Source organism: Nuphar pumila, chromosome 3, assembly GCF_984573655.1.
Source record: "Nuphar pumila chromosome 3, dmNupPumi1.hap1.1, whole genome shotgun sequence".
NCBI lineage: Eukaryota > Viridiplantae > Streptophyta > Magnoliopsida > Nymphaeales > Nymphaeaceae > Nuphar > Nuphar pumila.
The window spans coordinates 134,842,651-134,867,972 of record NC_143251.1 but is presented as its reverse complement, the minus strand read 5'-3'; the positions used below and the strand labels follow the sequence as shown (position 1 = coordinate 134,867,972).

Below are 25,322 nucleotides of genomic sequence, written 5' to 3'. Positions count from 1 at the left end.
AACTAATTTTTGAAAACAAGTGGAGAAAAATGAGAATAAAGATAGAAACAATAATCAGGATGGAGTCCTGATCGGATTAGGTCTCTGAGACAGAGTCCTGATCGGACTGAAACTCTAGATTTTTTGGCATTTTCTAAAAAACATATGAAAGAATTTTTGAAAACCAATAAAGATAGCAACAAGTGGTGAAATCAAAACAGAGTTATGATTCAACTGGAACTCTAGGGACATAGTCCTAATTTGACTAGGACTCTTAAAATTTTGAATTTTCTGAGAAAACAAATGAGAGAATTTTGGAAAACAGGTAGAAATTAAAGTCCGGTTCAGAGTCCTGATCTGACTAGAACTCTGAGGAAGAGTCCTAATTCGACTAGAACTCTGGAAATTTTTGGTTTTCTAGAAAGCAAATGATGTGATTTAAAAAAAAAAAATTTGAAAACAAGTGAAAATGAAGTAAGAAAATGAACTTAGGATAGAGTCCTGATTTGATTAGGACTCTGAGATAGAGTCCCACAATTTTGAAACTCTATGATAAAAGTGTAACGATTTTGGTTTTTGAAGAGATAAACGAAGAGATTTTTGAAAGATTCTCTCAAAATTGAAGTCAGATTCAGATCCAACTAGGACTCTTTGAATAGAGTTCTGGTTCAACTAAAACTCTGAGTTTTTTACTTCTTTTGAAAGATTTTGAAAGATTTGGTTGAAAACAAGTAAAAAATGGCAAAGAAAGATAGAGTCCTAATCCGACCGAAACTCTGAAAAAGAGTCCTAATCCGACTGAGACTCTGAATTTTTGAGCTAAAATGAAAGAGTTTGAATTTTTTCTTAAAACAGATAGAAATGGCAGTAATAGGCAGAGTTCTGATCCGACCGGAACTCTGAAAAAGAGTCCTAATCCAACTGGGACTTTGAGATTTTAGCTCTTTTGAAAGTCGGATGAGAAGGTTTTCGAAAACAAGTGAAGCACTGGAGTAAAGGATGAAATCGGTATAGAGTCCTAGTCCGACTGAAACTCTGAAGAAGAGTCTTGATCCAACTAGAACTCTAGAATTTTGGCTAAAATGAAAGGTTTTGAAAGGTTTTATCAAAAACAGGTAAAAATGGTAGTAAAAGGCAGAGTCATGATCCGACTGGGACTCTGAAAAAAGAGTCATGATCCAACTAGGACTATGAGATTTTGGCCAAAATGAAAAGAATGTGCAAGAGATATGACTTCGTCTAGTTTAAAATCAAAATAAAATTTTGAAAAGGTTTAAAAAGATGAAAAGACAAAGTCCTAATCCAACTAGGACTCTGAGATTTTTGAGAAATTTGATAAATGAAGGAATCCAGAAGTGACACCACCTAGATGGATCTCATCTGAGGATTGAAATCAGTTGAAAATCGATTTTAAAACAAATCCAGATTATTTTTTTAAAGAAATAAGATCCTAGGGGTTAACGGATGAAAAATATCGATGCAAAACCCAGGTTTTTTAAGTTGCTTTCGAAAGATGAGTTTTAAAATCGAATCTGGATTAAAAGATTTTGAAAACAGGAGTGCTGGATCTCGAAAATGAGATGCGATGAGATGCAATGAAGCGATATGCTAAATGCATGCAATGATATGCAATGACACATGAAATGTAAACCCTTGATGAGGGACTTGAAATCCCGGACCTCTGGCAGAGACAAAGAATTTGAAGATTTTTCATATGAAGGCAAAACTGACAATTGAAATTGAGCCAAAATCAGGATTGAATCTTGATTGTATGATGGAGTACTGAATTTTTTTATAAAATTTGGGCTATAAATAGCCCTGGCTCATATGTCGATCAACTGGTTCCCTAAAGGGTTTAGAGAGCGGGTCTCAGTGACGAGAGGTAGGTGTTTGTGAATGAGAGTGAAAATTTGAGGTGTTTACAATGTAAAATATTAAATAAAACACATACAAACATACATAAATCTTCCACGACATCAACTAAATATATTACAAGGTCATATTAAATATATATATATATATATATTAAAAATGCAAAAAAACTATATTATATAACTCACTTTTCAACTTAAACTGAAGACAAGAAAGTTGACCAAAAAGATGCTGCAACCTCATTGGAATGATGCAAGATGAAAAAATGGATATATTTTAGAGGAAAAAGTTTAGGGTTCTAACGAGAAACAAAAAAAAATAAAAAAAGAACAACAATGCCTTTATATATAAATGCATATGAATGTAAGGTATTTATGAATGTAAGCAGATATTTGCAGATATACGTGCAGAGTATTTAGTTAAAAGAGTATCATAGGTTTTCTTTGTGAAGGTTGTACTATATTTGCAGAGGTCGAATAAGAGTGCAAACGTCGAAGACATTCACAACAGATATTTGTAAATGTCAACATACATTTGTTGACCTCCTTGAGGAGTATTTAGTAAAAGAAAGTTTGTAGGTTTTCTTTGCGAAAGTCATACTATATTTGTGAACACAATATTGTATTTGTGAATGTCTCATCAGAGGGCTAAAGTCGAGAACATTCATAACAGGTATTTGCGAACTTCCTTGAAGAGTATTTACTTAAGTGAGGTCCACAAGTTATCTTTGCAAATGTCATACTATATTTGCGAAAGTTCTAATGCATTTGCAAATGTTTGCAAAATCTCTTTTTTTAGTGAAACATTGCAAACTTCATATAACGTACCTATATATCAAAAGAACTTCTGCCTGTTTGCATGTGCAAAGGGCAAAATATCCTAAAAAGAAGAATCTGTGATTTTAGATATGCAGAAATTTTTGTCAAATTGATAGGCATTTCAAAAAGCACGCCATTTTGCAAGGATAGTGCAGTGATTTTTTTGTTGAAAATATCACCTGTTTTGAAAATAACAAGCTTTTATCACAATATTAACATGATAAAATCTTTTCTTAATATTTTTGCGATTCCATTACATATTTTTCAAAAAACAAAGAATTCTAATTTATCACAAGACTTGCCTCACGACTTTCTCAATAGCTTGAAATGCAGCAAATAAACCACAGAAAAATGCAAGACGATAAAAGGGGAAAACGAAGATGCAATGAAACGGTTGCAATTTGCAATAATTAAAACAAACATTGATAAATTTTTCTTAAACATAAGACTAGTTTGGTCAAGTAAGATTGGAAATTGTAATAAAAAATACCCGAGAGTTGTTAAGGATCCAATAAAATCTAGATAAGAAAAAATTTGAATAATACTTCATTCACCACCATTACAAAAGCAGCTTAACTTATCAGCCGTTTACAAAAAACCGTCTATAGTTTCTGCTATTATGTTTATGCGCCTGCTTTAAAAGTTATATTGCAAAGACAAGCTTACTCTAAAAATCAGTTAGTTGAAATTCCATTAGTAAAAAAAGTGACTGAAATGTTCTCATTGTTGATTTGTTCAAGGAAAGACCATATGACATAAGACGAGTTCCTTATTAAAAATGACAAAAACATCATCTTATACGTCAGGCCAATATCTGAAATGTATTAGATAAAGTAGGTGGTTAAAAGCAATAACTCAAATATTTGCAGCATTTCATAAATAGCTGGTAAGTTAGGCCGTCCTCGTTAAATTACTCCACCTTATCGGCAAAATAACACTACCGCAAAGAATAAACTTTGAGCATGTTTGGTTTGACCCCTCCACCTGAGACAAGGATTCACATGAAAATCTGATTCATGAGAGAATGACTCACTTCTCAACATGTGCACCATTCTCTCGTGGTTTACGGGAGCTCTCTCCCAAATGTGAATCATTCTCTCAGACGGATCATGAGAATGATTTTCTCAAGCATGTGAAAGGTGGGACATGAGAATAATTTTCTCATGTTTGTGAGAATGATTCTTATAGGGGCGAAGCAATCGTGCCCGGATCTTCTGCCACCATTTCCCTGGTGATACTGTGCCTCCTGAAAGCAAAAAGTACCTTGTGTGTGCCTTCACATGCACGTATATTTTGGAACTGTACACAAAATCCGCAGTCTTATTAGTGTTCATGGTGGTCCAAACTTGAGGAAAGTGCACTAGAATTTGCTCAAATCCAGCAAATCACTAAACTGGGGTGGCCATACATTTGATCGAGTTTGATTAGACAAATATTTTACAGAGTATGTTTATTCTGAAGTCATTCTGGGTATTCATCCTAATGTCCAACTCTTGAAAAGGTGATATGCCCAAAATTTTATTTACAAACACAAACCTCAACTGCTCTCTTTCGCGTATCCACTTGTTTCCTCTGCAACTTGAGCCCATGCACTAGCTATCTTCTCTGCATACCCAGCCTGTCCAGAAATCACATAAGCTTCTGTTATTTACTCTCTTCAGTGACAAACTGGAAATATGAGGGGAAAAAGGACGAAATCATAAGCATCAAACTCTGTTTAATTCAGGTTATCACCTACAAAAATTTGACATTATCTTTACGGCATATTCTATAATGCAAAACATAAGGCATGCAGCATAGCAATGAAAGCACTGAAATTTTTCATTAGGAACAAGTAATTGCTTGTTAACATCCACACTAGAAGATCAATAACATGGCCAAGTCAACTACAAAAACATGAACATTCTACACAACCAATATATATATATATATATATATATATATATATATATATATATATATACACACACAGGCGCACTGTTTGATGACCTCAATTGGACCTAAATGAATCGGGTTACCTACCTCAAACACTGCACTACAGCTGGTCTAGAGCAGAGTTACCGGAAACGCCTAGCCTAGTGGAGAAGCGCATTTTGAAAGTGTGAAACGTCGCGCTTCCGAAACGCGCTGGGAAGGGCCAATTTTTTTGGGAAGCGCACTTTCTCCCTTTTTATTTATTTTTTTGAATTTTATTTTTATTTTATTTTTTCTCTCTTTTATCGCTTCCGGTTCTCTTCCTAGGTCGCTTCTAGTTTGCTTCCGAGACGATTCCTAATTCACTTCGAAGTCGTCTCACGCTTCTCGCTTCCTAAAATTTTGAAAGTGCCTTGCTTCTCGCTTCCACTTTCCGTATCGCTTCCCGCTTCCTCGGCTTGCAACCATGGTCTGGAGGTTATTGCGGACATTATTGAACATGTCAATATACCATGGATATGCAGGCGTTCTCTCCTCATACGTTCACCATGAATCTTTGAATTTTGCTTGCATTGTCCCATTATGTCCATGTACTGGAACTGAAACACTCACGATTACATGACCTTTTTTGGATCTCTCTTCGGCCCCTATGTCTTCTACTTCTAGGGGGTCTTCTTCTATTTGCAGATTCTTTCTGATGCAACGGCTTCGAAGGGGAAAGGAATAGATGCCCACCGGAAGATCGGTGTGCCTTTTTTTTTTTCAATAGTATCTCAATAACAAATGGAAGAACAACGAACAGTAAAAAAATGAAACGACAATAACTGAAAAGGGGAAAAGAAAGGAGTAAGCAATAACAAAAGAATAAAGTTGTTGTCTTCTGAATCTTCTCTACCCACGAAACCCTAGGAGAGGGCCTTTTAAAAACTATTTCTGGACCCGGGTCGTGGGTCCAGTCCTGGACCCGAATCGCGATCCGGGTCAACTCCCATCGGCTGCTGGCTCTGTGATGTCCGAACCGCACCACGCTTGGAGTAGGTGCGCAGGGGTACTTCCTTGCGTCGCGGCTCCGTACCTGCAATGGGGTCGGACACGTGGGTCCGGTCATCTGCCCTTTGTGGTGGATCGGGTGGCCCGATGGATCCAATCGGGTCCTGCCCTGCATCATTCTCCCCTGGTTGGGAAGAAGTTGACTCCGACGATTTGTTGTCTCCACAGTAAGCATATAGATCAGTCACGTTGAAAATAGGAGAAATATGCCAATCATCGGGCAACTGAAGGAGGTAGGCATTCACACCTAGTCGCCGAAGGATCTTAAAAGGACCATACTTCTTAGGACTCAATTTGCTATAGGTGCCTACATGAAAGCGCTCGGGACGCAAGTAGACCCAGACGAGTTGACCGACTTGAAATTGGACATCACGACGACTTTGATCTACGAAAGCTTTGTAGGCCTCGTAGCTTTCAACAAGTTTGGCGCGGACCTGTCTGTGGATGCCACGCATATATTCGACGACATCAAATGCGTCTGGAGCTGGAGCTGGGAGATCGGACACAGGGGCTAGGTCAACGACATGGGTGGGCGACCGGCCATACACCACTTGGAACGGGGACAATCCTGTAGAACGGTTAATGGAATTGTTATATGCGAACTCGGCTTGAGGCAACACGCGATCCCAAGTTTTGACATTCTCCCCCACTAGACTCCGTAACAGGTTTCCTAAGGTGCGATTGACAACTTCGGTTTGGCCATCTGTTTGGGGGTGATATGCACTGCTGAACTGAAACTTGGTCTTCAATAAAGCCCACAACGATTTTCAAAAATTGCTCATAAAACACGTGTCACGATCGGAGGTGATGGTGCGGGGTAAGCCATGGAAACGGGCGACGTCCTTGAAGTAATAGGAAGCTACTAATGAGGCGTCAGTGGTTCGCTTACACGGAACGAAAATAGCCATTTTGGAGAACCGGTCAACAACGACAAGAATTGAATCAAAACGACGTGGAGTTCTAGGAAGACCTACGATAAAGTCCATGGATACGTGCTCCCACGGCCGTTCAGGAATGGGTAACGGGGTATACAGACCACTATTCTGACGATGACCCTTAGACACTTGACACACATGACACCCTTGAATGAACTTGACAACATCTTTGCGCATTTTGGGTCAAAAGTATCGTTCATCTAACAGAGCGAACGTCTTATCATGCCCGAAATGCCCTGCTAACCCTCCATGTAATTCAGAAATCAACTGAAGCCTAAGGGAGAAATCAGGTACACATAATTTGTTCCCACGGAAGAGGTAACCATTATGAATACTAAAACGGGGATCGATGGTGCGATCTGAAGAGATACACCCCTCCCAGACTTGGTGAAAATCAGGGTCCGTGGGGTATAATTCCTTGCACTGTTCGAAACCAATGACCTGAACTGACATAGTCATCAGAAGGTTGTTCTTCCTACTAAGAGCGTCAACACCTTGTTCAGGGCACCAGATTGATAGCGAATCGAAAAGGTGTACTCCTGCAAGAAACTGACCCACTTGGCATGACGAGCACTCGACTTCTTTTGACTATTCAGATACTTCAATGCCTTATGGTCCGTGTACAAGACAAATTCCTTATAAATGAGATAATGTCTCCAATAACGAAGGGCTTGTACCACAGCATAAAACTCAACATCGTAAGTGGAGTACTGGCACCTGGCCTGAGTCAGCTTCTCACTAAAGAAGGCCACAGGTCTACGATTCTGACTCAAGACTGCGCCAATTCCCACTTTGGAGGCATCGCACTCAACCTCAAATACTGCACTAAAATCAAGGAAGGCTAAGACAGGATCATTGGTCATTTTCTCTTTGATGATCGTAAAGGCTTTTCCAGCTGCGGGCGTCCAATGAAAGCTAGTACCCTTTAGGCACTCCGTGATGGGGGCCATGAGGGTGCTAAAATTTCTCACGAAACGTCGGTAAAAAGTGGCTAACCCGTGGAAACTACGGATATCTCCTATAGTCTTTGAGGTAGGCCAATCGACAATCGCGCGGACTTTTGCGGGGTTGGCCTTGACTCCATCGGATGACACAATAAAACCTAAGAACATGACACTGGACGTCATAAACTCACACTTTTTTGCATTGGCATACAATTTTTCCTTCCTCAAAATTTCTAAGACTTGACGTAGATGACTCAAATGATCGGACAACGACGAACTATATATCAAAATGTCATCAAAGTAGACAACAACAAACTTCTCAATACACGGACGCAAGACTTGGGTCATCATGTTCATGAAGGTACTTGGGGCATTAGATAACCCAAACGGCATGACTAACCACTCATACAACCCATCACGTGTCTTGAATGCCGTTTTTCACTCATCCCCCTCCCGTATACGAATCTGGTGATACCCGCTTTTTAAATCTATTTTAGAGAAAATGGAGGCACCAGATAACATATCAAACTGTTAAAATATGTATATATATACATGTACTTATATATATATACATTCGTATATATATATATATAAGTATATATATACATATATGTATATATATACAGTTTCCCTTTTCTTGAAATACCCGATAGGGGTATTTTTGTCAAACCACAATGTAACCTTTTCTTTTTTACATTTTTCTTTTTTCTTTTTTTTCTTTTTCCTTTTTTCTTTTTTATTTTCTCCTTTTTTGTAAGACCACAAGGGCCCCCACACATGTAGTCGTTGGGGCCCCAACGATCAGATTTATGACCGTTGGGGCTCCCAACGACTACATGGGAGCCCCTTGTGGTCCCTTCCTTTAGACTCCCTCCTCTGTAAATAGAGGAGGTATTCTCCTCTTGTAAGCAATGGGTTTTCACCCTTCTCTTCCTTTCTTCAATAAATCCAACTTATGACTTTAAGTCATTTTCTACTTTTGAGAGTTTTGTGTGTGCACTTTTAGTGTTTGTGTTCTTGGCTCTTGAGGTCACTCTTAAAGAGTGTTTTTTGCTCTATTGGTGCTTCCGCCTCTTTTCATTACATGGTATCAGAGCTCGGTTGGTGATTGGGCTTCTCTTTATTATCTTGGAACGTGTGCCTCTCAAATTTTAAGAAGAAAGGAAGGATATTTGGTGCTGATGGAACGTGATTCTAAAGTGGAGCTTTCTTTTAAGCTAAATGGGTCCAACTATCTCATGTGGGCCTCCGCGATGGAAAATCATCTAAGAAGTAAGAAACTTTGGGGTTTTGTTATGGGAACTACTCCCGAACCCTCTCTTGTTCTCACTAAAATCGAGAATGAGGTTGAAAAAGCTTTAGATGGCGATGAGCGCATCAAAGCTATCAATGACCATCAATCCAAAGTTGAGGATTGGGAAAGTAATTGTGCTAATATTGCCAAATTTAGAAGGGCCAATGAGGCATGGTTTTTCCTTAAGGGTATGTATACCCAAAAGGATCTTGCTCGACAATTTTTTTGTCAAGAAAAAATCCGTTCCACCAAACAAATGGATATGAGTGTCCAGGACTATTTTAGCTCTCTAACCCCTCTTTGGGATGAACTTGCTCTTCTTGAGCCTAAATGGGTGGCTCCGGAAGATATTGAGTTAAGAAGGAAACAAATTGAAAATGAGCACTTCTTTCAATTTCTTCATGGTCTTCACCCGGAATTTAAACAAGTTAGGGCATCTCTTCTCCATAGAAGCAAAGCCCTATCTATTGAAGACGTCCTTACCGAAATATGCCAAGAGGAAACTCGACTTGGCTTAAGCATTAAGAATGATGAAGTTTTGGCCGTTACTAGGCCCGGATCAAATGTTAAAGCCTATAGACCTCCTCACTTTAACAAAAATAGTAATGGGCCTAGAAAGGGAATAATATGCCATTATTGTAATGAACCGGGACACATTAGACCGGTTTGTCCCAAACTTGAAGGAAAAGTAGCCGCGGTTGGAGAAAATTCTCCAAAGAAGGAAGAAGAAAATGCCAAAGAGGGAGATATCAAAGAGACTCTTAATCATATCTCCGAAGTTCTCCAACATCTTCTCAAGACTTCTTCCTCAACATCCGGAGCCGCCATCGACTATTCTTCATCACCTCCAGGTATGTGGATACTAGACTTCGGTGCTTCTTTTCATATGACATCTCATAAAAACTCTCTTTCAAATGTTTTTTCCAAACCCATATCCTCTTATGTTTCAACGGCCGATGGAACATCATTGAAAATTGAAAGTATTGGAACACTTGATTTTAAAAATTCTCAAAAAAATTTTGTTCCTAAAGTAAGAATCGTTCCAAAAATTAACTTAAATCTTTTTTCTGTTTCTCAAATCATCGATCATGGATGCCAAGTTTCTTTCTCACCTAAAGATTGCACCGTGCAGGATCTCCAGTCAGGGAAGCTGATTGGGCAAGGCCATAGAAGGGGTGATCTCTATTTTATGGACTTTTTGACTCTTCCATCTAAGTCATCTTGCAATCTTGTAAAAGACAAAAGTATTGGAATTTGGCATGAGAGACTTGGTCATCCAAATTTTGTAAAAATGTCTCTTTTTCCGTTTTTGAACAATACTTGTAAAGACAATCACATGACTTGTAAAGATTGCATTTTTGGGAAATCTAAAGCTACTCCATTTCCTCAAAGAAGTTACTTTACCACTCGGCCATTTGAACTTGTTCATTTCAATGTGTGGGGACCTTCCCCTATTTTGTCTAAAGGAGGATTTTCGTATTATGTGGTCTTTATTGATGACTTCACTCGATTCACGTGGATTTACTTCCTAAGTCGCAAATCTGAAGTTTTCTCCTTCTTTAAAGAATTCCATGCAATGGTTAAAAATCAATTTTTGGGAAATCTATCTATTCTTAGGTCCGATTCGAGAGGCGAATATATGTCCAATGATTTTCAAAGCTATTTAAAAGAAAATGGAATTTGTCATCAACGTTCTTGTCCCAACACTCCGCAACAAAATGGTCTTGCGGAAAGAAAGCATAGACACATAATAGAAACTACAAGAACGTTATTAATTTCAAAAAATATCCCAAAATTCTTTTGGGCTGAAGCGGTTCTACCCTCAACATATCTTATCAATAGAACCCCTTCATCCTCTTTGAAAAATCTTTCTCCATTTGAAAAACTTTACAATATGTCTTCCGATTATAAAAGACTAAAGATTTTTTGATGTAAATGCTTTGTTCTAACTCACAAAAATGATAAACTTTCTCCTAGGGCTATTGAATGTATTTTCTTGGGATACGGCGAAAAACAAAAAGGTTATCGATGTTTTGACATACTCAAAAACAAACTTTATATCTCAAAAGATGTCACATTCCTAGAAGAAGAAAATGGTTTTTCGCACCAACCAAATGAAAATATTGATTATTCCTTTTTATTTGACTTATTGCCTCAAGAAAACATCATAGATGATCATATTGATCCTAGTGAACCTCTTAGTGAAGATCATTTTGAACATCCAAAAGATGATCAAAACTTAGAAGAAAATGTTTCAAGACAAATACAAGTCTACTCTAGAAGGAATGAAAGAAATCCTCCTTGTGCCCTTGAAAAATTCTCTCAAAGTGAGTCAATCGAAGATACCTCTCAAAGAAAATCAAATCGTATTTCCAAAATACCCAATAGATTTGTTTATTATGATTCTTTTTCTCCTAACTTTCGAGCATGCCTACTTGCTCTTCACTCCTTTCATGAATCATCTCATTACAATGATGTTAAACAATATGCTCATTGGAATGAAGCTATGGAACTAGAACTTAATGCTCTTAAAAGGGCGCAAACTTGGGAAATCATTGATCCTCCCAATGGCAAGAAACTCATTGGATGTAGATGAGTTTTTAAAGTAAAAACTAAGAGTGATGATTCATTGGAAAGATATAAGGCTAGGTTGGTAGCCAAAGGACATGCCCAAGAGTATGGGGTAGATTATGATGAAACTTTTGCCCCAGTTACTCGAATGACTAGTGTTCGAACTCTTATTGCTATAGCCTCTGTTAAAAAATGGTCAATCTTTCAACTTGATGTCAAAAAAGCCTTTTTGAATGGTAATTTAAATGAAGAAGTTTATATGGAACCGCCTCTAGGTATGAATTTAAATGGAAAATTTTTGAAATTAAAAAAGGCTTTATATGGACTTAAGCAAGCTCCTAAAGCTTTGTATGATAGGTTTAGTAATGTATTAATCGATTTAGGATTTTCTTCTTGCTATACTGACACTGCTCTTTTGTTAAAAGGACAGATGACTCCATTATTATGCTTCTGTTGTATGTTGATGATATGATCATCACTGGAAATGACAAAAAGGGAGTAAATGATGTAAAGTCTATGTTAAAAGAAACTTTTGATATGTTTGATCTTGGATATTTGAGATATTTTTTAGGAATTGAAGTGGCTTATTCCGCACGAGGATACATCCTATCTCAAATGAAATTAGCTACAGAAATTTGCACCAAATCAGGAATATCTGATGAAAAGAAAGTTGAGACTCCCGAAGTTATCAATGTGAAACTGAGACTTGAAGATGGTGTTCTTCTTGAGGATCCAACCCCCTACCGTCAATTAATCATATCCCTCACCTATCTATCCATCACACGTCCAGATATAGCTCATGTGATTCATGCAGCAAGCCAGTTTCAGCATGCACCTACTTCGGTTCATATGGCGGCCGTAATGAGAATTGTTTGATATATCAAAAATACTATATCCAAGGGACTCTTCTTATCATCTTCCTCATCTCTTGACTTAATTGCTTTTACTGATGCTGACTGGGGAGGAAATCCCAATGATCGTATCTCAATAACGGGTCTTTGTATTTTTTTAGGTGAATCTCTCATTTCGTGGAGATACAAGAAGCAGCAGAAGGTTTCACTGTCATCCACTGAAGCTGAATATCGGGCCATGGCAATGACAACTATGGAAATCGTGTGGCTCAGGAGTCTCCTTGGTGACATGGGCGTCCCCATTTTCACTCCCACCAAGCTCTGTTGTGATAACAAAAGTGCGATATACATTACCAACAATCACACTTTTCATGAGCTGACCAAGCATATCGAAATGGATTGCCATTATGTTCGAGACGAATATCTCAGAGGGACTATCTCATTACCATATGTTACTTCAGAATATCAACTAGCCGACTTTTTCACCAAGGCGCTCCCAACTCCACGATTTATGTTTCTTCTTAGCAAACTTTCGGTCTTCTCCCCGTAAAGTTTAAGGGGGCGTGTTAAAATATGTATATATATATACATTCGTATATATATAAGTATATATATACATATATGTATATATATACAGTTTTCCTTTTCTTGAAATACCCGATAGGGGTATTTTTGTAAAACCACAATGCAACCTTTTCTTTTTTACATTTTTCTTTTTTCTATTTTTTATTTTTCCTTTTTTCTTTTTTATTTTCTCCTTTTTGTAAGACCACAAGGGCCCCACACATGTAGTCGTTGGGGCTCCCAACGACTACATGGGAGCCCCTTGTGGTCCCTTCCTTTAGACTCCCTCCTCTATAAATAGAGGAGGTATTCTCCTCTTGTAAGCAATGGGTTTTCACCCTTCTCTTCCTTTCTTCAATAAATCCAACTTATGACTTTAAGTCATTTTCTACTTTTGAGAGTTTTGTGTGTGCACTTTTAGTGTTTGTGTTCTTGGCTCTTAAGGTGACTCTTAAAGAGTGCTTTTTGCTCCATTGGTGCTTTCGCCTCTTTTCATTACATAAACATATCGTCTAAACGGGGAATGAGAAAACGGTATTTGACCGTGATGCGATTGATCGCGCGACTATCAACACACATGCGCATGGACCCATCTTTCTTAGGAGTGAGTAAGGCGGGTACTGCACAAGGGCTAACACTCTCGCAAATGAAACCCTTTTGCAGTAATTCCTGAACTTGTCGCAATAACTCGGTATGCTCGGAGGGGTTCATACGATATGCGGGAAGGTTGGGTAGACTCGACCCCGACACAAAGTCAATGGCATGCTGGACTACCCTTGTCGAAGGTAATCCATCAGGTAGGTCATTCGGCATAATGTCGCGGAACTCCTCTATAAGAGGGGCGACGTCCACGGGAATGGACACTGAAGAACTCATCAAGGGCTTTGCTAGCCTGGGGACTCGCTCAGGTTTGTCCATGGTGGGAAACCCGATTTCCTTGATAGGGAGAAGGACTATCTTATGGCCATTAAAGATAAAAGAGTATGTGTTTTTGCGGCCATCGTGAGTTGTCTGGCGATCAAACTACCAAGGACGTCCCAAAAGGATGTAACGCGTGCATAGGGGCTACATCACACCACACCTCATCGTGGTAGTGTTCCTCCATGGAAAACCGAACTAGGCATCGCTGAGTGATGGGAACCTCGTTTTCTTTCTTGAACCAGGCCATCTTATAGGGTTGGGACAGCTTCTCGGTGTTGAGTTTCAAGGTAGAAACTACACTCTCAGACACCATGTTCTCGCATGCTCCGGTATCAATGATAACATCACAAGCGTGGCCCTCACAGTTGCACCGGGTCCTAAAAATGTTATTCCTCAACCATTTCGATGGGGCGGACTCTCAGGGTGTGGTCAACACATGACGGATGGACAACAAACTTTCAACGTTAGCGTCGAATTCTATAACTTCCCTCTCATCCTCGCCTTCAACTAATGACTTGCTCTCACTCTCACTCTCACTCTCATATGCGGGTTCTACAATACCTTCAACAAGATGGGTGTTCTTGCTCACGGTGGGACACTTAGACGTGACATGCCCTAACTCCTGACATCTAAAACAACGAAGGGTCGACTCACTAGGTTTGGCTTTGGACCGGGTATGGAAAGCTGGTCCTGACTGGTCAGGTTTGCTAAAGTCTGCTCTAGGCTTTGAAATCACTAGGGGAGCTTGCTCCCCTGGTTGGGAAACCCGACTTAGGTCGACTGGTGGGTTCACTACAGGAAGTCCTATATTCTTGCCTCCTTTTCAGCTTTTCCTCGACGTTCATGGCGTAACTGTTGGCCTGATCTAATGTCTCAACTGTGACACAACTAAATTCATCAGAAATAGCAGGGCGGAGACCCGAAATGTACCTCGTGACCTGCTAGCGGGTTGTTTCCTCGATCTGCACACGCAGGGAAAGACGATGGAACTCTGCAGTGTACTCCGCCACAGTTCAGGAGCCTTGACGCAGGGTCAGGTACTCTTTGTAGGCTCGCTCGGCGTGATCTGAAGGCACGAATTTTGACTGCATCAATCTTTGCATCTCCTCCCATAACTGTACGCGCTCTAATCCCTGCCGCTCTCTCGATCGCTGCAGCTCCACCCACCATGTCTGTGCTAGGCTTCTCAATCGAGTAGACGCTAGAGAGACACGACGATGTTCAGCGACGGTGTGATAGTCGAAGAAGAACTGCACGGCATAAGACCAGTCGAAGAACTGCTCCGCGTCGAATCGCCCCGCAAACTCCGGAAGATCCAGTTTCACTCCGTAAGTGGAGGAGTGTTCTGGTGCTCTCTGTTGTCGAGGCTCCACCATTCCTGCAGGATGCTCGTTCCAGAAAATGTCGTCGTCCCATACTGCTTCATTGTCCGTAGTGCGGTACTGCTCGCCTGGATGCTGGTGTTGTCGAACTCTACCGATGAGGGGTCGACGGTCAGGGTGCGCCGGTTCCTGCTGACATTGTCTCGGTCTGGCTTGCCCGTGGGCGGGCACCATCTGCGGCCGGTATTGGGGTACCGGGATGACAGGAAGTCCAAGGTAGGGTGGAGGGTTCGGGTGGGTCTCGGGTTCCTGGCGGGTAGGGTTGGTATAATATGGGTGTGGGTTAGGAGTCTGGTGTTGGGTCGGATGCTGTATTGGGTTCTGGGTCAGGGTTGGGTGGACAGGTTGGTTTGGGTTTGGGTACAGGGACTGGTGGGTATATTGATGGGTTGATTCGCCCGATGGGATATGGATCGGGCCCATTCCTACACTACTCGTCGGACCCAGATATGGATAGGCTGGATCGAGGGTCGAGTTGTGGGGATACGAGGCTTGGTTTGAACTCGATCCACGATTCATAAGATTATGGGTCTGGTTTTGACCCGGCTCAAATCCGAACTGGAGCTCCGTTCGGGTCCGATATGGGTTTGGATCGACATGGGGTCTATTTTGAGGGTCAAAATTAATAGCTTGGGTCTGGTTCGGGACCGCCCACGAACCGGAACCAACTAGGTAGGCTGGGTAAAGGGGGTCTAGACCCAGACCCACTCCATGAGACCCAACAGCTAGTCCCAGCGAAACAGGCATGTGCCCTGTCGTAGCGAAAGCTGGGCTGGACCCTCTTGGGTCTGGTCCAACCAAATGGGTTTGGCCCACTCCCGCTCGTAGAGGTAAGATCACGGACCCTCCCCACGCGGGATCGGGAGGGAGAGATGAATCTCTCTTGATTCGGGCTGACAAACCCGGGTCTGCGACAGGGCCCAACGTGATGCTGGGGCCCTGCTGACCCAGCTCCATCTGCAGCGCACCCTGTGTGACGCCCTGTCATGAGCCAGGGCCTGCAGGTGGACCCAGTGCAAGGCTGGGGCCCTGCAGGCTCGGGTCGACCTGCGACGTAGTCACAGGTACACGCGGCCACGAGCCCAGACCTGCAGGTCGACCCAGCGTACTGCTGGGGTCCTGCAGGCTCGGCCCCACCTGCGATACCAACACAGGAGCACGTTGTTTGGGGTGAGGTACCACTACCAGGGAGTTGTTGCTCACCGGGATCCCCTGGTGCTGTTGAAAGATGCCCAGATCAGGGGGTGGGTGCTGGAAACGGTGGGATGGTGGCGATACGATCCTGCTGGATTTGCGTCGGCTGATAGGGTTCCGCCACATTGGGACTCAAACTTGCGGACGCGCCATCAACGAGGTTTGCGCCTGATTCTTTGTGCGATTCAAGGGCTGTCAAGCGGTCATCAAACCCATCCATCCGCTTCGACAGGCTGGCGATATCTCTACTCATGCGCAACATATTCTCCTGGATTTTCGTCAACACGTCCATTACGCGCAGCATTGGGTCTTCATTGCCAACCTCCTCACGCTCTTCGCCTCGTGCCGGATCGATCCCCGCTTCAAGAGTCATCTCGCTGATGAAGGTGGACGCCGGAGCTCTGATACCACTTTGATGCAGCGACTTCGAAGGGGAAAGGAATAGATGCCCACCGGAAGATCGGTGTGGCTTTTGTTTTTTTTTTTCAATAGTATCTCAATAACAAATGGGAGAACTGTAACGAAATATGCGGAAGAATCCAAGAATGCTAAAGCATTCACTATGTCCCACACGGACAAATGCAACAAGCATAAAAGAGGAAATCCACTAAGGGATATACGAAAGGCCTTATAAAAAGGCTACACACATGAAAAATAATATCACTATTATTGAAGAGGAGCTCTCAAGAGCAATACAACATACAAGGGGGGTTCCCCTTATTTATGAGAAAAGGAGACCAAAGGGGCTCCCAATAGAGTCGTTGGGAGCCCCCAACGGTCACAATTGTGACTGTTGGGGGCCCCAACGACTCCATTGTGGGGCCCCTTTCGGTATCCAAAAAACATTTTAAAAAATAAAAAAACAAAAATAAAAAACAACAAAATAAAAGAAATAAAACAAGTACCCCTATTGGGTACTTGTGAAATGACCATAATACCCTTATTGGGTATTATGGTGAATATACATCTATATTTATATATATATATATATAGATGTATTATTACATATGTTTTAACACCCCCCTCAAACTTTACGGGGGAATGACCGAAAGTTTGCCAAGAAGGAACAAGAAGCGAGGAGCAGGCAGGGCTTTGGTGAAGAAATTTGCAAGTTGATATTCTGAAGTGACATATGGCAGTGTAACTGTCCCACGAAGATATTCATCACGTACATAATGACAGTCCATTTCAATATGTTTAGTCCTCTCATGAAAAATGTGGTTGCTGGCAATGTAGATGGCACTTTTGTTGTCGCAACAAAGCTTCGAAGCACCGGTAATTTCGACTCCCATATCTTGAAGAAGACTTCGAAGCCACACCAGCTCCATTGTAGTAGTTGTCATAGCCCTGTATTCTGCTTCAGTAGAAGACAATGAGACTTTCTGTTGTTTCTTGCACCTCCAAGCAATTAGCGAATCTCCTGGGAAAACACAAAAGCCAGTAGTTGAGATTCGATCATTTGGGTTTCCTCCCCAGTCAGCATCAGTATAAGCTAGTAAATCTAAGGAAGAGATTGAGGATAGGAATAGCCCTTTAGTCAAAGTATTTTTAATATATCGAATGATCCGGAGCACAGCACTCATATGCACAGATGTAGGAGCATGCTGAAATTGGCTTGCAGAGTGCACAACATGAGCAATATCCGGCCTGGTGATAGTCAGATAGGTGAGGGAGCCTATGAGTTTCCTGTAGGGCGTAGGATCATCCAACAAAACTCCATCCTCCAGTCGTAGTTTAGCATTGATAACCTCGGAAGTCTCCACCTTTTTATCATCTGAAATCCCAGATTTGGAACATATGTCTGCAGCAAGCTTCATCTGTGACAATATATACCCTCGAGGAGAGTATGCAACTTCTATACCAAGAAAGTACCTGAGAAAACCCAGATCAGACATATCAAAATTATGTTTTAACATATTTTTAACTTTAAGAATACCACTTTCATCATTGCCAGTGATTGATCATATCATCAACATAAAGCAGAAGGATGATGATACTATTACCTGCACGTTTAACAAAAAGAGCAGTGTCAGTATAACATGAGTGAAATCTCAATTATAACATGATAGCACTAAATCTATCATACCAAGCCTTAGGGGCTTGTTTAAGACCATATAAAGCTTTTAGTAACCGAAGGGTTTGACCTTGGTTAACACTGATTCCCGGCGGAGGGTTCATATATACTTCTTCATTCAACTGACCATTAAGAAAGGCATTTTTAACATCTAATTGGAATATAGGCCATTTCTTAGATGATGCTACCGCAATTAAAGTTCTAACGCTTGTCATGCGAGCCACGGGAGCAAAAGTCTCCTCATAATCGATGTCATACTCTTGTGAGTATCCCTTAGCAACTAATCTAGCTTTATAACGTTCTAGGGAACCATCACTTTTTGTTTTGACTTTGTAGACCCATCGACATCCTATAGCTTTCTTATTTGGAGGAAGGTGAACTATTTCCCAAGTTTTAGCTTTATTTAAAGCATCTAGTTCAACTTTCATTGCTTCAACCCAATGAGGTATACTTTTTGCTTGATTATAATGGGAAGGTTCATAGTAAGAATGCAAGGCTATTAGACAAGCTCTATAGTTAGGTGAGAGAGTTTCATATGAGACAAACCTATTAGGTGGAATTGATTCTCTAGAAGAACGCCTAAGGGAGGTCTCTTCTAGGGGTTCATTAAGCCGCAAGAATTTTTCTAAAGCACTAATAGGTTGGGCTTCCTCACGCCGAGTGTATACTTGGAGATTGTCACCATTAGTTGGTGATACATCATTATCATGAGAATCATGAGTATTTTCTAAAACTTTCGGATGACTCAAAGAGTCATCATTTGAATCTTCTAAAAGATCATTGATAAACATATAATCAATTTCATTTGGTTTTTCCAATATTTCAAATCCATTTTCATCTTCTAAAAAAGTCACATCTTTGGAGACAAATAATTTATTGTTTTTATGATCAAAGCATCTATAGCCTTTTTTATTTTCACCATATCCTAAAAATACATTCTATTGCTTTAGGTGACAATTTATCTCTTTTATATAAAAGAACAAAGCATTTGCACCCAAAAATTCGAAGACGATTGTAGTCGGGTGTCATATTAAAAAGTTTTTCATAAGGAGAGATATTGTTCAATTTTGAAGATGGCATCCTATTGATTAAATAGGTGGAGGTTAAAACGGCTTCGGCCCAAAAATTTTTAGGAATATTTTTAGAAATGAGTAAGGATCTAGTGGTTTCCAAAATATGCCTATGTTTTCTTTCCGCTAGACCGTTTTGTTGAGGAGTTCTTGAGCAAGATTTTTGATGACAAATGCCATGTTGTTTTAGATATGATTGAAAATCATTTGATAAGTACTCTCCACCCGAATCGGATCTAAGAATGGATATTTGACTTTGAAATTGATTTTGAACTTTTGCATGAAATTCTTTAAAGTTAAAAACTTCCGATTTAAAGTTAAGAAAATAAATCCATACATATCTAGTATAATCATCAATAAAAGTAACATAATACGAATAACCATCTTTAGATAGAACCGGAGATGGCCCCCAAACATCGGAATGCACCAATTCAAAAGGTCTTGTTGTCACAAAGGATCTAATAGGAAAAGGAGTAGACTTCATTTTGCCAAAAATGCAATCTTTGCAATTGATATCTTTTTCTTTACAAAACTTGTGTCCAAAAAGAAAAAGATACATTTTAGAGTAACTTGGATGTCCAAGCCTTTTATGCCAAGTTTCAATATTTTTGTCTTAGACATAAGTACAAAATAAGGTATTTGGAAGCATTAAGTTATCCATAAAATAAAGGTCTCCCTTCCTATGGCCTTGCCCAATCCGCTTCCCGGACCGGAGATCCTGCACAAAGCACCCTTGGGATGAGAAAGATATTTCACATCCATGGTGGGCTATTTGAGAAACGGAAAAGAGGTTAAGATTTAATTTTGGAACTATTCTAACTTTTGGAACAAGGAAATTTTGAACATTTTTAGAATCAAGAGTTCCAACACCATTTATTTTGAGAAAAGTTCCATCGGCCGTAGAGACACAAGACATTTTTGAATTGGTGTGCACATTGGTTAATGCATTTTCATGAGAGGTCATGTGAAAAGAAGCTCCGGAATCTAAAATCCAAGAGTACGTACCGGGAGGTGATGATGAGGCAATGGCGGCACCAGAGACAGAAGAAGTAGCCTTTAGAATTTGTTGGAGAGCCAAGGAAATTTGTCCAAGAGTATCTTTGAGATCCTCGTTCTTGCCGTCATCTTCTTTGGTGGATGATTCTTCAACGGAAGCCACCTTTGGCTTGAATGCTCCATTTGTTAGAAAGTGACTTTGAAAAATTTAGGTTCGATAATGAACCCATACACATGCACATTAAGTGCGAATATACCCATTCAAGGGAACAACACAAGCACATCATGTGCTAATACATAAACCCATAAAAGGGGTAAATATGACATAAAGTCATAAGTTGAATATTATTGAAGAAAGAGGGTAAAAACCCTATACAATGGAGCATAAGCTCCTCCAAGGAGTGAAGGAATTACAAGGGGAACTCCCCTATTTATAATACAAGAGAGGAGCCACTTAGGGGGCTCCCAAAGGAGTCGTTGGGAGCCTCCCTAGGTGGCGCAAACCACTAAAAAGGAGAAAAATAAAAGTAAAAATTACAAACATATTCCAAATGGAATATGCGTAAAACTGTGAAATGACTAAACTACCCCTATGCTTATAAATAGAAAAATATATATTTTATATATATAATTAGGATAATACATATGCATATATACCTTATATGAATATGTATTATCCTTTATATATATAAAATATATATACGATTACATATGTTGAATGATACATTTTAACACCCCCCCTCAAACTTTGCGTGGGGGAACGAAAAGATTGAAGAAAGCAGGAGGAAGACTCTCAAGGCTTCAAGAGCCTTCCGTACGAATGCCATTGTAAATGTCTTCCTCCAACGTCTTTAACGATGAGCACCTTCCATGATCTATCCAAGGTACTTCTTTTCCTCTTATCTTCAAGATCCTGTGGAACAACAACAAAGAAACAAGTAAAACATATCTTTGCACTTTACCCAATTGGAACATTTCTAACAAGCTCAATTGAAACCATATCGGATGACACATCCGCAAAACAATGGTGCAAAAATATAACTTATGCATAGAAATTTGAAGCACATGATAGGATAATTATTTTAGCATGAAAAGTAAATTTAGAAGACCAAAGTTTCAAAAATCAAATATCATGTTAAAGAGTGAGCGGAAGCAAATTATGCGGAAATGAATTGCAAGAATGCATAATGCATTCATAAGGTCCATCATTGGACAAACATAACCCCATAATGGGGAAAAACACAATGGTCCCCTAAGGGACACCACAGTAAGCCTACGAAGAGGCATAAGTTACATATGTTTTATTGAATGAGATCCTAAAAGGCCTTAAAGAGCATATGCATATATTATCATGAAATGAATTAATACTTAAAGGAATCATTAATGAATCATGCTTCAGACATGTAATGAAGTGCCAAACAAGAGAAACGAAGTCTCCAAGCATACTTTAGACAAAATAATCACAAGAGTTCACAAGGTTTTAAATCCATTTACAAGGCAAAACGAAGAGTGTTATTTGAATAGAGAATCTTACCCATTTAGGAAAATCTCACTCAATTGACAAAAAACACATTTTGCATACAAAAGTGGCCAAAGAACCATAAGCACTTAATATATAGATTAAATGCCAAAAAATCAACTTGATTTTAAAATATGCATATCAAAAATATGATTCACTTGAATATCTTAAAACACAAGTCATAAATGAAATTTTGCAAATTTCAACAATAGTTCATCCATTACAAACCACTACCTCATTAGTCCTCCAAAACCCATAAATCAAGTGTATAAGCTACTAGATCAAGAATATAAATATAATGCCATTAAAGGCCAAAGACACACACAAAGGTGTGCAAAAGAACCTTTTGTCTACATATAATAATACTTGAAATGAGTGCATCTACGACAAGAACAAGAGAATACACGCCAACATGGACCAAAAGCATCTCTTGTCTACGTAAAAATATACTCAAAACCAAATATGTTCAGCTACTAGAACAAGAGTAACAAGCCAACTATGGGCTAAAACACAATACATCTCTTGTCTACATAAGATGGCACTTGAAATGAGTGAAATAAGTCAACCATGAACATACATCTCAGCGACTAGAACAAGGACACAAACGCCAACATGGACTAAAATCACACACCATGGTGTGAATCAACGTGCCTTGTCTACATAAAATAACACTCAAGACAAGTGTGTTCAGCTACTAGACCAAGAGAGCAAAAGCCAACAAAGGGCTACCAACACACGAAGGTGTAATAAAATTCTTGTCTACATATGATGACACTTAGATAAGGGGCTATAAAAGGAGAAGACTTTTGAGGCAATAAAACTTGTAATGACAAACATATAAATAAAACCTTGAAACAATGTTCTTCAAAAAAGAATACCCATAACAATATCATTTTGAAATAAAATGTGTGAATATACACACACCAAGAACACTTGTGCACAAAAGCACAAAACATAAATGTGCAAATGCACTCATATGATTCATAAACAATAAAAGGTTGGGCAATAACCCCAAAACCTTGATTTCAATATACCTTAAAACATTTAAGGTTTTAAACATCATATATCCATCACATTTATATATAAATAAGAGCATCCATAAGATCAATGGCCAACATTAAACAAGTGACACACTCATATACCAAATCATTCTAGAGTCCCAAGGTGCCCATAACTCACCTCAACCACCATCTATAATATGGTAAGTGGACAAACTAAAATGACATAACAATGAGTGACACACTCATAATTAGAGATCATATACCAAATCATTCTAGAGTCCTAAGGTGCCCATAACTCACCTCAATCACCATCTATAATATGGAAAGTGGACAATCTAGAATGATATAACACGAGGTGCCCATAACTCACCTCAACAAACATCTCTAATAAAACAATAATAAGGCCAAATAAATGATGCATTAAATAACATGTGATGGGCAAATATAAATGCCACAAAAAGGCAATAAACACTTTAGGAATCATTTTTCAAAGAAAAGAGGACCGATTAAAAATTGAATCAAAGGTCCAATATAATCAATCACAATAATATGCTTTATAACAACAATTTTGCATAAATCTGAATTATGCTTAATCTTCAAAAGAAGTCATTTATACAAAAAGACTTATTATGCAACTAACACAATTTATGAAATATTAAGCAACATCATGATCATTATCAAAAGACTCAATAAACACAACATGAAATACTTAAGCTATGTTATGTGTGGGAAAGGAATTGGAATCATCCAAGAAACAAATCAAGCCTTTATAATTTGCAATTATATGTATACCAAGATGTAAAATGGCAATAATCTTAAATGTGTAAATTTAGGACAACATGTACCAAGATATTGCGGAAGCATTCATAATGATAAAAGAAACAATCTTACAAGTTCATAAAAAATAAACACAAGCCCTAAAGGAGGCAATAAAAACATCTCTTTATTGAAAAGAGAGTATCATGTGAAAATGTCTACGAAGAGACAATACACATACAAGCATAAATACTTTATAGAAGAAGTGCACGAAAGCACTCACACAACACTTGAACAAAATACAAAAAAAGCGTATAAATAATAAACATGCGATAATGCATGTATTTCATAAAATGGTAGCAAATGCTTGAGTCTCTCAAGCTTTAATTATGTAATTATATGCTTGATAAATGCAATTTAAGACAAAGAAGACCATATTATGGCCAATGTAGGCATCCTTAGAGATACAATCAAGAGGTTTTGAAACTTTATATGAAAAATACAAATTTATAAAGTTGTATCATTAGACGAAAACTCAAAAATTAATGAAGTCTTTTATACCAAAGGATGCAATAGATACACTATGCATTCTATATAGTGTGAGAAGATTTTAAAAGATCTTTCCTAATAAACACAATGGTTCATACAACATATTTATCACAAATAATTTTTCAAAATCCTTTAACTAAACCAAAACCATTGAAACATCATTGACAAAGATTTAGATGTGAGAGATTCTTATATAAGAATTATATCAAGATTTTTCAAAAAAATGCACTAAAATCCATAAACAAGAGAAGAACTCAAAACCAATTAGACTTTATATGAGAGAAAAGATTTTTTAAACAAAGATCATTAATCAAGAGATCATATATAATCTTTAAAAGTTAATTTATGAAATACTTATGTAATCATCATAAATCCCACATAATTGAAGACAATTTTAAGAAAGAACATAAATTACTATTTATATGTGATGAGTAATTGATAAACATATAAACAAGAATTTATATATTTGAATAGCAAAACAAGTTTACTAAATTTAAAAGGAGATATTTTTAAAAAATTTTGAACATGCGAAATATGAAAAGAGGTGATTCAACTATTATAAACACTTCATATGCAAAAAATAATTTCATAATGCATAATATGTTAAGAAAAGAGATACATACCGAAAACTTAAGAAAAAAGAGAAGGACAATGAATACTTCACCATTTCTTGATCAACACGCTTTCCGTTGCATCAAAGGACAACCCCATCGTAACCTTGCTCTGATACCATGTTAGAAAGTGACTTTGAATACTTTAGGTTCGATAATGAACCCATACACATGCACATTAAGTGCGAATATACCCATTCAAGGGAACAACACAAGCACATCATGTGCTAATACATAAACCCATAAAAGGGGTAAATATGACATAAAGTCATAAGTTGAATATTATTGAAGAAAGAGGGTAAAAACCCTATACAATGGAGCATAAGCTCCTCCAAGGAGTGAAGGAATTACAAGGGGAACTCCCCTATTGATAATACAAGAGAGGAGCCACTTAGGGGGCTCCCAAAGGAGTCGTTGGGAGCCCCCAACGGTCACATTTGTGACCGTTGGGGGCTCC

General features: G+C 38.9%; 1 protein-coding gene across 2 annotated transcripts in view; it reads right to left on the bottom strand.

The window, feature by feature from the left end:
- Window positions 1-3,960: 3,960 nt before the first annotated feature.
- LOC149843944 (sorting nexin 2A-like) overlaps window positions 3,961-25,322 on the bottom strand; it is a 66,076-nt gene continuing 44,714 nt past the window's right edge. Inside the window, exon 5 of one of the 2 annotated variants that reach the window (XM_090000181.1) lies at window positions 3,961-4,287. In XM_090000181.1, coding sequence (XP_089856307.1) covers window positions 4,207-4,287 — 81 coding nt within the window. In that variant the 3' untranslated portion in view covers window positions 3,961-4,206. Of the gene's footprint in view, window positions 4,338-25,322 lie in introns of both variants that reach the window. The other variant, XM_090000182.1, reaches the window with a different exon arrangement.